Raw genomic sequence first — 17,405 nt, 5'->3', positions numbered from 1 at the left:
AGAAGAGGGCACCAGACCTTATTACAGATGGTTGTGAGCCACCATGTGGTTGCTGGGAATTGAACTCAGGACCTTTGGAAGAGCAGGCAATGCTCTTAACCACTGAGCCATCTCTCCAGCCCCAGGAGATAATTCTTAAAGTGATTTTTATGTTAGTTTAAAATTTTTAAGAAGTTCTTTTGTGCCTATGGGTGTTTCTGCCCGTAGCTTTGGTCTGTGTACATTGAGCTTGCAGTGCAGGGGCCAGAGGGCGTAGGAGCCCCTGGAACTGGAGTTACAGACAGTTGTAAACTTCCCTGTAGGAGCTGGGAATTGAACCTGAGTCCTCCGGAGGAACACCAAGTGCTCTTATCTGCTAGGTCCTTTCCCTAGCCCCTTTATGTTGGCTTCCTACTGTCTACTAAATTTGTCGTTAAAAAAAAAAAAAAACATAAAGACAAACCAATATGAAACACTTGTCTAAAAAGACAAGACTCAGAAAAGCATCCACTTACTCTTCTGTAAGATCCTGAAGTCTGGAGAGTCTTCTATTAAGGTTCCTTCTCGGTACCATTCGACTTTCGGGGACGGGGCTCCTTTTACCCGGCACTCAAAGACAACCAGCTGTCCCTCAGAGGCTGACAGGTTCTGTAGCATCTGGGACGAGAGGAGTATGTTATCACCTGAGCGCTGGGAGACCACATCCCACGGAGTATGTTATCACCTGAGCGCTCGGGGACCGCATCCCACGGCGGGATTTTAGGGACGCTGTCTCCACCTCTGGATTCTTTGCAAATCTACGTCTCCAGCAGCTTCAACCCAGGGAGTGTACACTGAGTTTAGTCTGGAAGACAGAGCCATCCAACCCTTCCGGGACACTTTCTTCATTATTTCTTGCCTTTGCCTCCATTTAAATGCTAATCAAATTTATTAAGTACTAGGTCAAACATTTTGAATAAAGGAGATAATTTTTTTTAGTAATTTTTGTTTTCATTTGTTAGTTTTCTTTTTCTTTTGTATTCAATCTTTTTTTAAAAAAATATTTCTTATGGTTTATTTAACTTTATTTTATGTGCATTGGTATGAAGGTGTCAGATCCCCTGCAACTGGATCTTCAGACAGTTGTGCGCTGACATGTGGGTGCTGGGACTTGAACCCAGGTCCTCTGGAAGAGCAGTCAGTGCTCTTAACCACTGAGCCATCTCTCCAGCCCTGTATTCACTCTTATAATTTGGATGTTTTTTGTTTTTTATAATTCTTGCCTAAACAAAGCTTATGATATTTCGTGCATTGCCCTGTCACATTTGTAACCCTTGTCTAGTGATGTGGGCTGCATAGACACCTCCCCACCCCACAAAACAGCAATGAGTAACGCCTAACACAAAAATGATAAACCCACTTAAAAATACTACAAAGTAGGGTGGTTTGAGTCAACTGCCCAGTTTTGCAGCCTGAGTCTTGTGGGTGACAAGGTCTTGTCCCAGGGTCAAAAGGTAGAACTCTGGCCTGCCTGAACACAGCAGCTGACATTAATTCAGAGATGTCTGTGCAGTGGCTTTATGACTGCCAGGGGCCACTGTAGCCAACATCAGGATTTTGTTCTTTATATAGTGCCAAACTGGCTTGCGGAAACCATTCATGACCTGAATAACACAGAGTGGTTTATGAACTCATAAATGTGCTATTGGATTGAAAATCCCAGCTATTCCTCATTTCCCCACACAAGGTTGAAGGCAGACGACGTCATGTGTTGTGTGCTCTGTCCTCTCCCTGACCTCGGAGAAAACTCTGTGCTAAAATGTCAACTTCGGAGCCTGTAGAAACCTGTATTGGCAGTCCAGCATCTCTCTGGAAGTAATATGTAGTGGAGTTTTCATTACTGCTGACGTGAACAGGTTAGGAAATCAAGTCAATAAAAATGGTGGTGGGAAGAAAAAGTCAGGCATCGTAGCACATTCCTTTAATCCCAGCAGAGGCAAGCGGATCTCTGTGGGTTCGAGGCCAGCCTGGCCTACAAAACAAGTTTCAGGACAGCCATGACTGTTACACAGAGAAACCCTGTCTCCAGAAAAACAAACAAACAAACAAGCAAACAACAACAGTGGGAATGGTTGTGGCAGAAGGGATTGTGTAGGTGACACATGTGTAGGTTTATAAAATGGATATATGGACACACAGAGAATCCACAAGCCACGTGAGTTGCGGCTCAGTTCATTTGCAGGGGGTCTGCGGGTCCCTTTTGCAGAAGGATCCTCTAGGGAGGCCATGTTAGCCAGAACTGAGAGAAGCCCTATCTCACTATTGTAATTTCTTGTTTGACAATGAAGGCGGAGAACTGTGCTCTATTTGAGAGGTCAGCCAAGACACCTGCAAGGCCACAGTGTAGGGAGCAGGCCTGCTAATGTCTAGGGTAGGAGGTAGAAATTCATTGCAGTCAGCAATGAATAAGGGCTATCTCATGAGCCACTTAGAAAAAGCTGTTGAAAGTCAGCCATTATCCTGCAAATTGTGGAGTGTTTTCTTTTTCTTAAAGCCTATTGCATGTTTATGTACTGTGCGTCTAGGGGCTTGTGAGTGTCACGACACACATTTGGATAGCAGAGGACCACTTGCAGGGGTTGGTGCTTTCCTTCCGCCATGTATGACCTGAGGCTCGGAGACGAGTGCCTTTACCCGCGGAGGCGTCTTTCTCTTTTCCTAAAATTTGTTTTCAACTCCATGTGTGTGCATGCATGTGGGTGGAGTGGCCCCAGAGTCTCTGGAGTTGCAGCCATACGCTGCTGGGAGCCTCCTGATGCGGTCCTCTGAACATGGGCCCTCTGGGGAGCAGTGTGTGCTCTTAGCTCCTGAGGCATTTCTTCAGCCTCCACAGCTGAAGGTATTTTTTTTTTTAGATTTATTTATTAATTATGTATACAGTATTCTGTCTGCATGTATGCTGCAGGCCAGAAGAGGGCACCAGATCTCATTACAGATGGTTGTGAGCCACCATGTGGTTCCTGGGAATTGAACTCAGGACCTCTGGAAGAGCAGTCAGTGCTCTTAACCTCTGAGCTGTCTCTTCACCCCCCACTTTCTGTGGCTGTTTTGCTTTTGTTGTTCAGATAAAGTGGCCTGAAACTTGTAGCTGAGGATGACTTTGAACTCTTTCTTGTTCCTGAAGGCTGGAATTAGAGGCCTGCACCACTAAGCCTGGAAAACCTGTGGTCTTCCACCAAGTCTCCTAAGGAGATGGCTCATGCGGCTACACATACATACAGAATGGCATGGTATTTAACACAGCAGTAGATCTTAGGTGTCTTCTAATGTAGTGATGCTGTTTTGGATTAAAATAAAGGACCCAGCCTTCGGTGGTTTGTTATAACAAAACACAGACACATGGAAGGTGCTCAATCTTGACTACATTCATCTCACTTCACTAAATGATAAATCAATCAGCCCTCAATTGAGGAGGGCTGAGTTAATCTTTACTAGAAATTATGGATCTGAACTGAAGTCACTATAGTCAAAAGTCCACAGCCTCCCAAGGTAAAACGGTGTCCAAAGTACAACTCTGCCGTATTTGTCAACAATCATCTTCAAGCTCATTCATGGCAGAGCTGACAGTCTGGAAGATCTCCATGACCAGTCAGCACGGAGCCCATTGTTCTGTTCTTCCCGAAGCTTCCAGAAATAGAAGCATTTACCACAGGGTAAATTCGACCATGTGCCTGCCTTGTCCCTGCCCTGTGTCCGGTGTTACAAACATGGGCTCTTGCTTAGAGGATCTCAGCTGGCAGACACAGTGCAAGGATACCTTTGGAAACAGCATGTCCAGGGTTGGCTAAAATGCATTATCACTTAGGAGCACTTGTTCTTGCAGAGAACCTGGGTTTGATTCCTAGCGTCCACATGGTGGCTTGCAACTGTCTATAACTCCAGTTCTAGGGGATCTAGTGCCCTCTTTAGGCCTCCCTGGACACCAGGCATACATGGGGTACCATACATATATGCAGACAAAAACACTCAGCCGGGCAGGCAGATCTCTGTGAGTTCAAGGCCAGCCTGGTCTACAAAGGGAGTTTCAGGACAGGCACGAAAGCTACAGAGAAACCCGGTCTCGAAAAAAAAAAAAAAAAAACCAAAACACTCACACACATAAAATAAAATGTATACATATTTGTAAGAATAGCTCCAAGGTTCATTTTTTTATTTATCTTTTTAAAATCCAGATGTTTCTGCATCTTTGGGCATGATGCAGGTGACTGTGTACAGAGCCTTAGGCTGGAGTTGGCCCAGAAAGAGGTACTGATATAGACCAATGGGAGATGGCGAGAGGGCTCAGCAGGTAAAGGGGCTTGCCACCAAGCCTGAGGATCTGAGTTCAAACCTAGGACCTACATGGTGGAAGGAAAAAACTGACTCCCAAAAGTTGTCCTATGACCTTCACACTTGGTCCATGTTGTGAGCAACACACACACACACACACACACACACACGTAACAAAAACTCAGACAGAAGACCCTTTGCTACTTGGTTGCCACAGATACTCCAGGCAAAGGTAAGTCTCTGGATTCGGTGAGTTGGGAGGGACCCTGAAGTCCTCAGAAACCTGGATCTGGCCACTGGCCCAGTTATTTCCGGGTTTCCTGCCTCTGCTGTTATATAATGTAGCGCTCTTGAAACTCTCACTTCCCCTGCCCCCTTACGCTCTTCAAATTACTGCTGAAGCAGCCAGAGCCAGGGCTGCCGCAGCCTTGAAAGCCCGCCAGGGCAGCTGCCATTGAGTGGGAGGCGACAGGAGCAAGATTCTAATTTGGTCGCCTCCCTCCCTCCACACCCCAGAAGTGTGAATGCTGTTCTCTTCATAAGCAGAGCGAAGTGTTTCTGGTGATGCCCAGGGGAGGAAGGGTGGTCTAGCGCCGTACACAGACTGTTTCAAAACACAGGAAAGATGGCGAGATGGCTCAACGCAGAAGGGCGCTTGTCGCCAAGACTGACAACCTAAGTTCCATCCCTGAACATACATGGTCGGGGGACAGAACTGACTCCTGTAAGCTGCCTCTAACGTCACGCATGTATTGTACCCACCCCAGCCCCCCATAAGTGAATAACTCTATAAAATATTAAAAGAAACAAAACACAGACAGTGGGCTCAGGGGGTAACTCAGTTGGTACAGAGGCTGCCTAGCAGGCACAAAGCCCTGGGCGTGGCTCCCAGCACTGCATAAACCGGGTGTGGGCACAAATACCTCGTAACCCTGGCATTCAGGAGGTGGAAGTGGGAGGACCAAAGGTTCAAAGTCAGCCACAGCTACTTAGACAGTTCAAGGTCAGCCTGGGCTAGTGAGGCTGTCTAAAACAACAACAACAACAACAACAACAACAGGAGGGCTAGGGATGTGGCTCCCAGGCAGAGCAGGGCCTAGCATTCATAAGCACACACTCAGTGCACAACAAACAAATGGGAGGCACAGGCACCCCCTCTCTGAGTAAACTCAGAACCCCCATAGTCTGCTCTTAACTCTGTCACCATGTGGCCAGGCAATTCTCCTTTTCACTTAAACCTTCTATAAAAGGAAGATCATCAAAGAAGGGAAAAGGAGTTAAATAAAACTCTCTAATCAGTGCCTTTGAAAAACGACAACTCGCCGTAATTGGCAAAGACATGCTTTGTTGGACCGTATAGAGAGTGAGTCAGAGGAGCCATGCCGCCAGAAGTCCCTGAAGAGAGAGACAGAGACAAGATAACCTGGACGGATGTATGCAAATCACCTGCTCTCATCACTTGGTGGCGAAATACCATCCTTGGTAGCCGTGACTCAGAAACTCGCTAATGACACGGGCAGCGGCTGTGACCTCAATCCTGCCCTCGCCGACGGAGACTAACGCAAGCACACTGCAGCTGATAAGTCTCTCTGGAATCTGAACCCCAGCCTACCCTGCTGCCCTGTGTCCCCGGACAAGCCCATTTATGGAGGCGAGAGCTCACATTCAGAGGCCTCCTCGCAGTGTGCGTCTGAGCTGGGTTCCCACCAGCAGGCTATTAGCTTTTATAGACGTCACTGAATCTAATGATCAATTCATTTTTCCACTTTCATTTGTCAAAGGCATTTTCATCTGCCAATCAGAACATCTAATTCAGAGTCACCCCAGTAAAGCAGTTAAAATGAATGCTTGGATTGATCTTGGAAATTAAATATAAAGAGTATTAAAGGGTCCTATCTGACTCTTTCTCTTTCCCTCTCTCTCCTCTTCCTCTTTTGCTGAGGGTTAAACCCAGGGCATTGTGCTTGCTAGGTAAGTACCTAACCACTGAACTATACTCTGAACCCAGATTTTTGAAGAAAACCTTTCAAACCTAGTTTTTAAGAAAGGATCTTTCTAAGCAGCCCAGGCTGGTCTCGAACAGCCTCTTTCTGTCTCAGCCTGCCGGTTGTTAGCATTAGAGGCCTGTGTCAGTGTGCCAGACTTCACCTTTTAAACTTCTATCTGCACATCACACGTAGCTTTCAGGGTGGTTGGGGAAATCCTAAACTATAAAAAGCTTTACCTATGATGAGCATACAAGGCATGCACTCTGGGAGATAGAGCTCTCAGCACACCTAAGATTTGAAATGGAACGGTGGTAGGTGCTGAGAATGGGGAGAAAGGAGACTATTGGAGAGTATTTGGTAGTTCAGCTACTTTTGGGGAGTTGGCACTGTCTATAACCCGTGACAAGCGGGCTTGACAAATGTTATATTTCTGTGTCACTTTTATGCTGTCTCTTAGGGCTAGAGGGCTTAGCAGTGTCAATGAGAGATGACAAAAATATATCTACTAACTGTAACACACACAACAGACGCACATACATAGATACACACACATGAGCACACCAATAAACACACAGGCACACTGATACACACACACAGACACACACACACACACAGTCCATCCACAATTCCTCTTCAGAATCTTGTATCCACTAAATCATTAACATGGTATTTTCCTACTTCCAGTCTTTTACAGTAGAGAGGCTAAAACACCAGAGGCAGACTATTAAACAAACCTAAAAAAATAGATACCTTATTCACATCAGGAAATACACCTACTCAACAGGGAAAGAGTAAACAGGGATTACTCTAGACTGTAATGGATTTGGGGAAGCCAGCTTGGATGATCTCATCCAATATGGCCGAACCCCCCTTCTGGGACAGTTGTGGATCCATCGAGGGTATCAGTGCTGCTAGAAAAGCCCAGATTTTCTGTTTTTTCTTGAAATCAGGGCTCCCCATCTTGGGCAATCTAGAGATGTAGCGTTAGATGATTCTTTGCTGTGGGGGGCTGGCACCCTGGGTGCTGTACTGTGCTCAACAACATCTCCGAATGCCGTTAGCACAGCCCTCTCGTGTGGCAGCCGAAAGTGTTCCCAGACATTATCAATGACCCTTGGAGAACAAGATCAGCCACAACTAATATCCATAACTCAAGTAATTATTTTTTTTATAGAATAAAAAAATCTCTTTGGGCTTACATGTGCTGTTCATACTAAGAAGAACATCATGAAGATGTTACATTTGATCTTTATAACATGAAAAAAATCCAGTGTGATGTATTTTTTCTTTTAACCTTTGAACTCATCGTCTTGAGCAACAGTGTGTGCTGCACACAGAAGAATCATCTTCTTAGAAGTGGGAAAACTTGTTTCTCCTCCTGATTCTACCATTAACTAGTCCTGCGATATTGGCTGAATCTTAGTTTAATCTCTCTGACCCTTCCTTGGATTTTTCCTTTGTAAATGAAAATCTCTAACTGAATTTTCAAGTTCAAAATACAAAGACCGTGTGATTCAAAATTTGGTGACTCTATAGCTGCTAATACCAAGGAACAGAAGAGTGAGCTCTTTGTCCTAATCCAGGCTTTATGTTAAATCTCCTAAAATGACTTAGCTCTGTTTCCTTGAGCACCAAAGACCAGCCCCACAGCCAGATCCTCCTGAAAGTCAGGATACGTCTCTAGAACAAGTAGCCGGCGCCTTGTCAGCTGAGTCCAGAGTGACTGTTTAACAACCTCTAGAATAGCATAAAGGTCGGAGTTGTTAGTGGGGAGTACACTTTCCTTGCGACAAGAACTGCCATTAGAAATCTGAGACTTGGGGCAATGAGGAACTGGGTAGCCAATGGCCTGAGGAGCAACATGCCTACGTTTTATTGTGAGGGCTGTGAGGTGTCTCTTACACGTGATCTATGAGGAAGACACGGCAGCGGTCAGAAACACAAAGCGAACATTGAAGACTAATACCAGAAACGGGTGTAGGAGCAGACCTGGAGCCCGACTGAGAAAACAACAGCTGCACTTCAACAAGGAAAGATACCTCCAGGTCCACTCTCCGCTCCTCCTCCTCCTGCAGGGGCCATGATCCCACCTCCCCCGACCCCGGGTCTCCTGGGTCCTCCTTGCCCTGGCAAGAGGCCTGCACCCCACATGGGAGGCTTTCCCTGGATGCCAATGAGTGGCCCTCCTGCTCCTGGAATGAGGCCACCCATGGGAGGCCACGCGCCCATGATGCCTGGGCCTTTCAACAATGAGACCTACTGCTTGCCCGATGATGGTCCCACTCTGCCTGACATGACTCAGCCAGATTAGAGCAGAAAAGCTCTTTGTCGGTTTTGGATTTCTTGTTCTGTTTCACCTGGTGATCTCGTTGCTGAGCCTGAGTGTCTTCTAGCTACATGACAAGGAAGGGCTTCCCCTTCCTAACAAAGAGGAGGGTTCTGGAGGAGAGAAGTGGCATGGCAAGGGTAGCTTGCAGCCGGGCAGTGGTGGTGCACACCTTTGATCCCAGCACTCGAGAGGCAGAGGCAGGCGGATCTGCATGAGTTTGAGGCCATCCTGGTCTACAGAGTGGGTTCTAGGACTGACAGGGCTACATAGAGAAACCTGTCTCAAAAAAAAAAAAAAAAAGGAAAAAAGAAGGAAGGAAAAGAGGGAGGGAGGGAGGGAGGGAGGGAGGGAGGAAGGAAGGAAGGAAGGAAGGAAGGGAGGGAGGGAGGGAGAGAGGGAGAGAGGGAGGGAGGGAGGAAGGATGGAAGGAAGGGAGGGAGGGAGGGAGAGAGGGAGAGAGGGAGGGAGGGAGGAAGGAAGGAAGGAAGGAGAGAGAAAAGAAGGGTTGGGGATGTTGCTAGCTTAACTGGTGGAGCTACTTGCCTTAATACACACAGGCTCTGACCTGAGTTCAATTCCCAGCAACGAATAAAATGGGTATAGCTGTATACACCTGTAATCCCAGCACTCAAGAGGTTGAGGGAAAGAGCACCGGGAGTTCAAGGTTATCTTAAATTACCTAGCAAGTTCAAGGCCAGCCTGGAAGTGTGAGATCCCGTCTCAAAAAGTAAAATAAAATAAATAAGCCTGGGGCTAGACATGAAGCCATAGAAACGACCCAAACACAGAAACCCTTAAATCCTACACTGTACTTCCAAAAGACAAATCCTGAGATAAAATCAGAGGATCTTAGGCCCTTTGTCTGGATTCCCTGGTGTCTCGGGCCCTGGCAGAAAGAAAGCAGCCTTATTTGATTACCTTTGTAAACACTGGAGCCGCAATGATAGGCTTCCCATCCAGTCCCTGCAAATAGCTGGTGGGACTCTGACACTGTAAGAAGAGAAGCAACAATACGTTCATTGTCACCAGGGTTGCTGCACGGACAGACTGAGATAACAAATCTACAGACTTCGTTATATAAAATTAATCTCAAATCAAAAGACCAGTGTTTTCTAAATTCACAAATCGTAGACTTGAGATTGTAGACTGAACCGATTGCATTTCTTCCTAGGTCAGGCTGGCTATAAAATTACACTTCTCCCACCCCCATGGTCCAGGTAACTAGCCCTACTCTGAAGAGGGCTCAAGTCCCTGGAGCTACACAGATCATTGTTTAAAAACCAAGGGACTTGGACTCAAAGTTAGATAAGTAATTCTCATTATATTTTAAGCTATAGATCAATACACCAAAATATATTTGTTTAGATTATTATTGATATGCAGCAAGTACATTTAGAAAGAATAATTTCATGTTTTAAAGTACATGTGTATATAAATATTTTTATACGTGAATAGGAAATGCCTGGAAGTCTCTCCTAGCAATTATTACTATTGATAGGAGATTCATCTGAGGATAGAGTGTAGAAATACAAGCTTGACTAAAGTTGATTTTTTTTTTAAGATTTTATTTTAATTTTAATTATATGTGTAGGTATGTATCTCTGTTTGTGCATATGCCTGCAGGTGCCCATGGATGCCAGAAGGGGCAGCTGGATCCCAGGAACCAGAATTAGGGTTAGTTGTGAGCTGCCCACTGCATCTTAACCACTGAGCCGTCTCTCCAGCTCTGATTAAAGTGTTTTGTTTGTTTGTTTTTGGTTTTTTAATTTATTAAAAAATACCAATCTAACTTCCCACTCCCTCTCCTCCTCCCATTCTCTCCACACACCCTCCCATCCCACCCCCATCCACTTCTCAGAGAGGGTAAGGCACATTGCTTTGGGGAAAGTCCAAGGCCCTCCCTACTATGTCTAGGCTGAGCAAGGTATCCATCCAAAGAGAATAGGATCCCCAAAAGCCAGTACATGCAGTAGGGATAAATCCTGGTGCCACTGCCAGTGGCCCCTCAGTCTGCCGCAGCCATGCAACTATCAACTACATTAGAGTTTTTACTTAATATGCTTCTATACAGAATGCTTTATAATAAACACTATCATCAACTGGAAAGATATGAGTCTTTACTCTTTTTTGAAAAAAAGAAAAACTACTTCCTTTTTGTCTTAGGAAGTAGAATTATTTCATTTTCCATGAAATGAAGTTAAGATGTACACCCATTGGTTCACATATGATCAGCACTTTTTATAAAATGGGGTTGCCAGCTACCAACTTGTGAAACGTCTCTTTTCCTATGTTGTTTTCCCAAGGAGGAGACTAGGTTCCCAAAGCCATCGGAAGCACTGAGCTCATGCAGCCGAAGGACAAAGCGATTACTTAATGATCAATTACAGCAGCAGGCATGACCTTGCCACGCAAGGCGGTCATGGTCACTTGCACTCAACCTAGATTCGTACCTGCTGGACGGTGGACACTCTGGGCTGGCCTTGGGCTACTGGAGGAATGGCTGCAGAGGTAGTGGGAGGAGATGACAACTCATTTGGCTTCTGGATTCTGAGAAATCATTAAAATATAGATTATAACACAGAACTAGAGCTGCTTGTGAAAGTCAGCAAAGCCAGAAATGCCAGCATTGCTTGCTGTTGGCTAGAGCAGGTCTTTGACGGTATTCTGCAAGTTTTCACCGACGTTTCGTTCTACACATTCTGTTGGGCAACACATATGAGGATGACATTCTTAACCTTGGATTCTTTGCTTGGGGTACGGCTAGCGATTCAGACACATCTACAGTGACACGCACAGCACAGGCTGGAGATAATTTTTGAAGATCTATTTCGCTGCTAATTTCCTATTGCTCATTTCTTCTTTTTTTTCTTTTCTTCTTTCCACTTCCTGCCCTCTCCTTTATTTTTTTTTTACTTTCTCGTTTGAGACAGGGTTTCCCTTTGTAGGCTAGGCTGGCCTTGAAGCCATAGTGATCCTCTTGCTTCTGCTTCCCAAATGCTGAGATTAAATGTCTGCCCACTAAATTTCTCTCTCTCTCTCTCTCTCTCTCTCTCTCTCTCTCTCTCTCTCTCTGCTGGCCTTGGACTGGCTGTGTAGCTGAGGGGGACTTTGAACGTCTGACCCTTTTGTCTTTACCTTCTGAGGGCTCCGATTAAAGGCGTGAGTCACTATGCCTGTTTTATGCGGTACTGGGGATCAGATTCAGGGCTTTGTGCTCACTGGGCAAGCGCCCCATCAACTGAGCTAAGTCCCTAGCTCCTCCCCTTTCCATTTTGGGCAAGGAAGAAAAAAAGAGGCTAGGCTTTATAAATCGTTGTGTATGGGATTTTGCCCTGGCATAACGTAGAAATATCCCGAAGTTGACAAGCTCTTCAAATTTATACAATTTAACTTAAGAGTGTTGAACCACAAAGTACTCTGGAGAGGGAGGATGAAGGAAAATGAATTTTGTGAGGAAGATAGAGGTCTGGGGATCTAGCCAGAGAACCTGGGGAGAGAGATAGCCTAAGGCAGAGGGAAAGGCTGTCCTCTCGATGGAAGACTCTGGTCGTCCCAAAGAGCACTGGGAAACAGTAAGCATTGGTTTTACAGGGCCCTCAAGATCTTGACCACAAGCCTTTCACCTATGGCCCGTGGAGACCTGTGGTCACCGACAGGAGGCTACCCTTTCTTTGTTCTGGATGTTGCCTCTTAGTTTCTTCATCTCTACAAGGGGTAAACAGCCACTCACAGCCCGTCAGTCTTTTAGGAGGGTTAAAGAGCTAACTCTCATCAGAAGATTAGCATGTCCTTGTTTCACCACGCTCAGTACGGATGCCTGTGGGATCCCTACACAGCCAAGGAGGTCATGAGGACACAGAATGACTCCCCTCCCCGCAACAGGCAGCATGTGCTCTAAGGAGCGAAATCCCATGGGCTATCGCTGTCTCCACAGCGTGTTTCCCTCTACAACAGGAGCGTCACTTGATTTCTCACACAGCTACTCCACATAAAGAGAATTTCTTAACCTTCGCTGTGGCTAGGTGTGTCCCTAGGATGACTTCCTGGACGTGGGCCATGAGCGAGAGTGATGTGTGCAGCTTAAGACAGACGACTCAAAAGGAGGTGGGCGTGTCCTTCTCGTCTTCCTTTCTTATTAAGGAGATGGGACCGCGTGTTAGCATGAGGTGAAATGGCCACAGATCTGGCCACAGGAGACCTGTGTTGTCCCATGCTGGTACCCAGTAGACTGAGAAGCCTGTTTGCTAGACAAATCCTGATCTGGATGTAAATGAGAAATGAATACCAGTGTTGCTTAAGTCACAGTTAATCTGGTCGCTGTTGTGTACAACTGAAGCTAAAACCTTTGTGGTAACAAGTAAAGCAAATGAATACATGAGCTCTCTTCTACTTATTGAAACTTGTAGATCAACACTCGTACCTATCAGCCTTTGTAACAGGACCCGGGAGCCCCCAAAAGAGGTGCAATGATCGCGTGGCTGAGCAGGAGAGGGATCATCGGACTGGGTGTGGACCATGAGTAGGAATTTCGCAACAGGAAATCCCACAAGGTGCATGATTTAAAGGAAAAGCTGTAAGTGAATTGCTGTGCTGTCTGAATGAGGTGCCGGCCACTTGGAGAGCCTGCTGTAGAGGGGACAGAGGGCAGCCTGGTTGGCATTCTCCTGAAGACAGTGTTGTAGGGAGGCCACGTGAAGATTTTCCAAAAATGTTATTTGTTTCATGTTTGATTTTAATTTTCTACAGATAATCTTTTTTTAGTTTTTGTTTGTTTTAGCTTGTTTTTTTGTTTTGTTTGAGACAGGTTTCTCTATGTGCCCTTGGCTGTCCTGAAACTCGCTCTGTAGGCCAGGTTGGCCTTAAACTCACAGAGATCCACCTGCTTCTGCCTCTCGAGTGCTGGGGTTAAAGGCATGCACCACCATCACCTGTCCTCAGACAATCTTTTCTAAGCCAGGAGCATGATGAGACCAGAACGATCTGTTTGAGAATAATTGGAAGCACTTCCAAGTCTATAAAAGAGAGGCAGAAGGAAGGGCCTTTAACGAAGTGATAGCACACAGACCCAAGGAGGAGGAACGGGGCAAAGGCCTCGAGGATGGTGGTAGAGAGGGGTAAAGGGGGAAAGAGAAATAAATCTTTATAATGTTCACACGTCTACAAGAGCGGAGAGCGAGTTACTGTAGGGGTAGATGCGCAGAACATTTGAGGACTAAGATGTGATTTCTCCCCTTCCAGGGCTTCCCCTCTGTGGGGAGGGCAGGATAATCCCACAGCTCTGTGAAGCCTTTCTTTCTTGCTTGACCAATGAGGTATCCATCCTGCACAGCCTACCCATGGCCATATCCCACAGCATCTCATTACTCTTGCCCATTTCTTGCCATACTTCCTGTACACGTCCCTCCACTAGACCTTAAATCTCAAACAGGCAGGAGGCCTGTGGTTTTACTCCATGCCCACTGGATCTAGCGCAGTACCTGGGCTATAGAAGGGGTACATCAAGGTTGTAATAGCTACACAGATAAAACTTTACTCAGTACCACTGTTTAGCAAAAGAGCTATGACTTGCCAAGACATTTATATTGTCTAAAACTCATGGCAATCCTCCTGTCTCAGCCTCCCAAGTGTTGCAATTACAGGTGTGTTAGCTTTATAAGTACTATTTTTAAATGTATTTTAAAAGTTATTGGGTTATAGTTTTTAATCCTGTAGACAAAACCATGATAATATTTCATTTTTTTAAGTATCAGGAAGATTCAAATTAATCTGCTGGGCAGGATTTAAGCAAAAACAAATTGAGTCTTCTCCAAATCTGCCCATGTGTATGTACATATATATGGTTTTTCATGATGTTAGGACCGACCGTGGAACCACCTGCTTCAAGTTCTAGACATTAATTAGGGGTTCTCCTGGGGCCTGAGGATGTTTAGGCTATAGAATTACCGATTCATCTCTTCTTTGTTAGGGTCCCCTTCTGAGTCAGAGGAAGAAACTCCTAGAGAAATAAAAACAAAAGATGGGATTTTAAAGATGATAATCTAGTACACAAATTCATAGGCATTTGAAGCTCTGAAAAGGAATCTTAGGCTCAGGAAGGAACCCAGTGGCTCCTCCCTTGAACATCTAATCTGTCATAGGAGGAAGTAAACCCTAAGAATCGAAAGGAGTCGATTAAGGACATGCGCCCAGTTAGTGGTACAATTCAAACACACAGGGCCACGTTCTAAATTCCAGGGTGTAAAACACCTGCCAAGAACTTTGGACTAACAGGACAGTTTTTGCAGGCATTCCCCGGTGCTCATAAATCCGCACAGAGTGGGTGAAAGGGGGGATTATTCCGGATTCCAAACACTGCAAGTGTAGGTGGGTGCTCTTCCGTCCTGCCCTAATATTAACAAGTCATCCTCCAAATTGGGAGTGGGAGTGTTCGATGCCCAGATGCCAGAGTGGAAAAGCAAGCCAATAGCGATCCAATCTCAGTTCTCCTACCAGGTCCTAGATTTATTTCTCCGGATCGGAAATTCCAGGCATATACAGTAGAGCTAAACCTGGAGGTGTTTATTGTACTCCAAAGACTTGAGGTTAAAAACATGGGACACATTTCTAGGAACGTATTTCTTCACTAAATGTCTGTCGAATGTTCACCATGTGCTTGGTTCTGTGGAAATTATCAGAGATAGGGAGGAATGAGACCATTTGGACCTTGCAGTCTTCTTGGCAAATTAGTGTTTAGTCCATGATCACTCGATATGTAAGCGCTGGAGGCAAGGTTTACCTAAGCCATTGTATAGGCAAGAAAAAGTACTAGAGAAAGATCCTCCAGCTAAAACTCAGAGGATGAAGCAAATAGGAGCGTAAGCTTAACAGATAGCCTAGAACTAAAAACTGATTTCTCCTCAAAAATTATTCATGCTTTCATGCTTGGTACTGTTGCAAACACCCCAAATGATTCAAGCGGTCGCCAGACTTCTATCCCTGACTCTCCGAGTGTACATCCTTAACCAGCAGTGAGGGTAAGTCAGACCATGCTGTGTCTCTGCTTAGAACCTTCCAGAGTTTCCTTTGTTACTCTGACTGATGAAGACTTAGAATCGGCTCACCTGCCTCCCTCCACCTCCCCCTCATCTTGAACTTCAGGCTTCATTTCCTATTGTTTTATCCTTGCTTGCTCTACTCTGGCCACACGAGCTCAACACTTCCCATTTTATTATAAGCTGTTTTTGTTTATTATTCTTACTATTATTGCGTGTGTGTGTGTGTGTGTGTGTGTGTGTGTGTGTGTGTGTGTCTGTAGGCAGGCATGGAGGTCAAGCGACAATTTGGGAATTGGTTCTGTCCTTCCACCACCATGGACACCAGCGATCAAACTCAGGTTCCAGGCTTTTATATTTAGCATGAGGCATCTCGCTGGCCCAACACTCTGGCTCATCTCTACCTCTGGACTGGGGCTCTCTCACCTCTGGGCTGCTGCATTTGCTGATTTCTCTGCCTGGAGTAGAGTTCCCTTGACTTTCCTATGACCACCACTCCCTCCAGGTCTCCCTTCAAATGCCACCTGGTTAGTGACATTAGGTCACCCAATCAAAACTTACAACACACACAATTTTCTGTTTCTTTTGTGATGCTGCGTCTTACCATCATTTATCTCATTTGTCTGCAGTTTCTCCCATTATAATGCAAATCAACATATCATCCATCTAAAGACCTTTGTCTACTTGATTCATGCCTATTATCCCCAGCGTCTAGATGGACAGAATAGACCCTCATCAAATGCGTATCTAATTACACATACTTATACTTTGATAGTGTATGTCAGGCCTCAGAAGCATGTAGCCGTACCTTCTATGTAAATCTCAGCAGAAGTTGAGTCTGTCCCGTAGATGTTGGAAGCAAAGCACGAGTATCGTCCTGTGTCCTCCTCAAAGGCTTCGGCGATGGTCAGCGAGTGCAGGTTTCCGGCCTGCACGATGTGGATGTCTGGGGAATTTTCGAGCTCTTTGCCTTCACAATACCACCTGCAAGGAGGAGAACATGGCCATCCGACACAAGCAGAAGAGGAAAGTCGCCAGGCATGGTGGAATTTACCTATAATCCCAATCCTGGGGTGGAGGGGGGGTGGCGGAGGTAGCAGAATCACAAGTTCAAGGCCATCCTAGGCTACTCAGCAAGTGGCAGACCCTGCCTCAAAACAAGGACAAACGCCACTCGAAACCAAACAAACAAAACTAAATAACATCAAAGACTCAATAGCAGAGGTGGCTCCAGATATTTTTTGAGAGGGGAAATGGACAAGCTTTGAGTCAAGAATATTAACAATCCTTTGTCTTGGTATTATTTGGTTATAACAGTGAGAAGTTGCACAGTTAATTTACTCCATAAATCGAAAAGGGACTCTTATTGGAAAATACGCTGGCGAGCTAGCTCAGAGGTTGAGTTCCTACTGCCTTGGCAGAGTAGCTGAGTTTGGTTCCAAGTGTTCAGGTCAGGGAGCTCACAGCCCCTGGGGATCCCGGCTCCAGGGGATCTGATGCTTTCTCTCCTCCACGGGCACTGCACTCCTGCACACAACCACACATACACACATGTTTTGTTTTGGTTTTGGTTTTCCGAGACAGGGTTTCTCTGCAGTTTTGAAGCCTGTCCTGGAACTCACTGAGTAGACCAGGCTGGCCTCGAACTCACAAAGATCCGCCTATTTCTGCCTCCCAAGTGCTGGGATTAAAGACGTGCACCACCACCACCTGGCATATACACATCTTTTTTTTTTTTTAAAAAAAAAAAAAGAATTATGCAACTGAGAG

General features: G+C 45.6%; 1 protein-coding gene across 1 annotated transcript in view; it reads right to left on the bottom strand.

Moving 5' to 3' along the window:
- The window catches only part of Mypn (myopalladin), a 75,397-nt gene that overhangs the window by 27,316 nt on the left and 30,676 nt on the right, over nt 1–17,405 (bottom strand). The window contains exons 4-8 of the mRNA XM_050140200.1: nt 16,444–16,619; nt 14,548–14,599; nt 11,055–11,151; nt 9,523–9,594; nt 495–636 (exon numbers count right to left, since the gene is read on the bottom strand). Coding sequence (XP_049996157.1) covers nt 495–636; nt 9,523–9,594; nt 11,055–11,151; nt 14,548–14,599; nt 16,444–16,619 — 539 coding nt within the window. The remainder of the gene's footprint in view (nt 1–494; nt 637–9,522; nt 9,595–11,054; nt 11,152–14,547; nt 14,600–16,443; nt 16,620–17,405) is intronic.

This window comes from Alexandromys fortis, unplaced genomic scaffold (genome assembly GCF_014885135.2).
Source record: "Alexandromys fortis isolate MF-2015 unplaced genomic scaffold, M_Fortis_MF-2015_v1.1 scaffold_9, whole genome shotgun sequence".
Lineage (NCBI taxonomy): Eukaryota > Metazoa > Chordata > Mammalia > Rodentia > Cricetidae > Alexandromys > Alexandromys fortis.
Note: the sequence above shows the minus strand (reverse complement) of the source record. Positions and strands in the feature narration are given on the sequence as shown.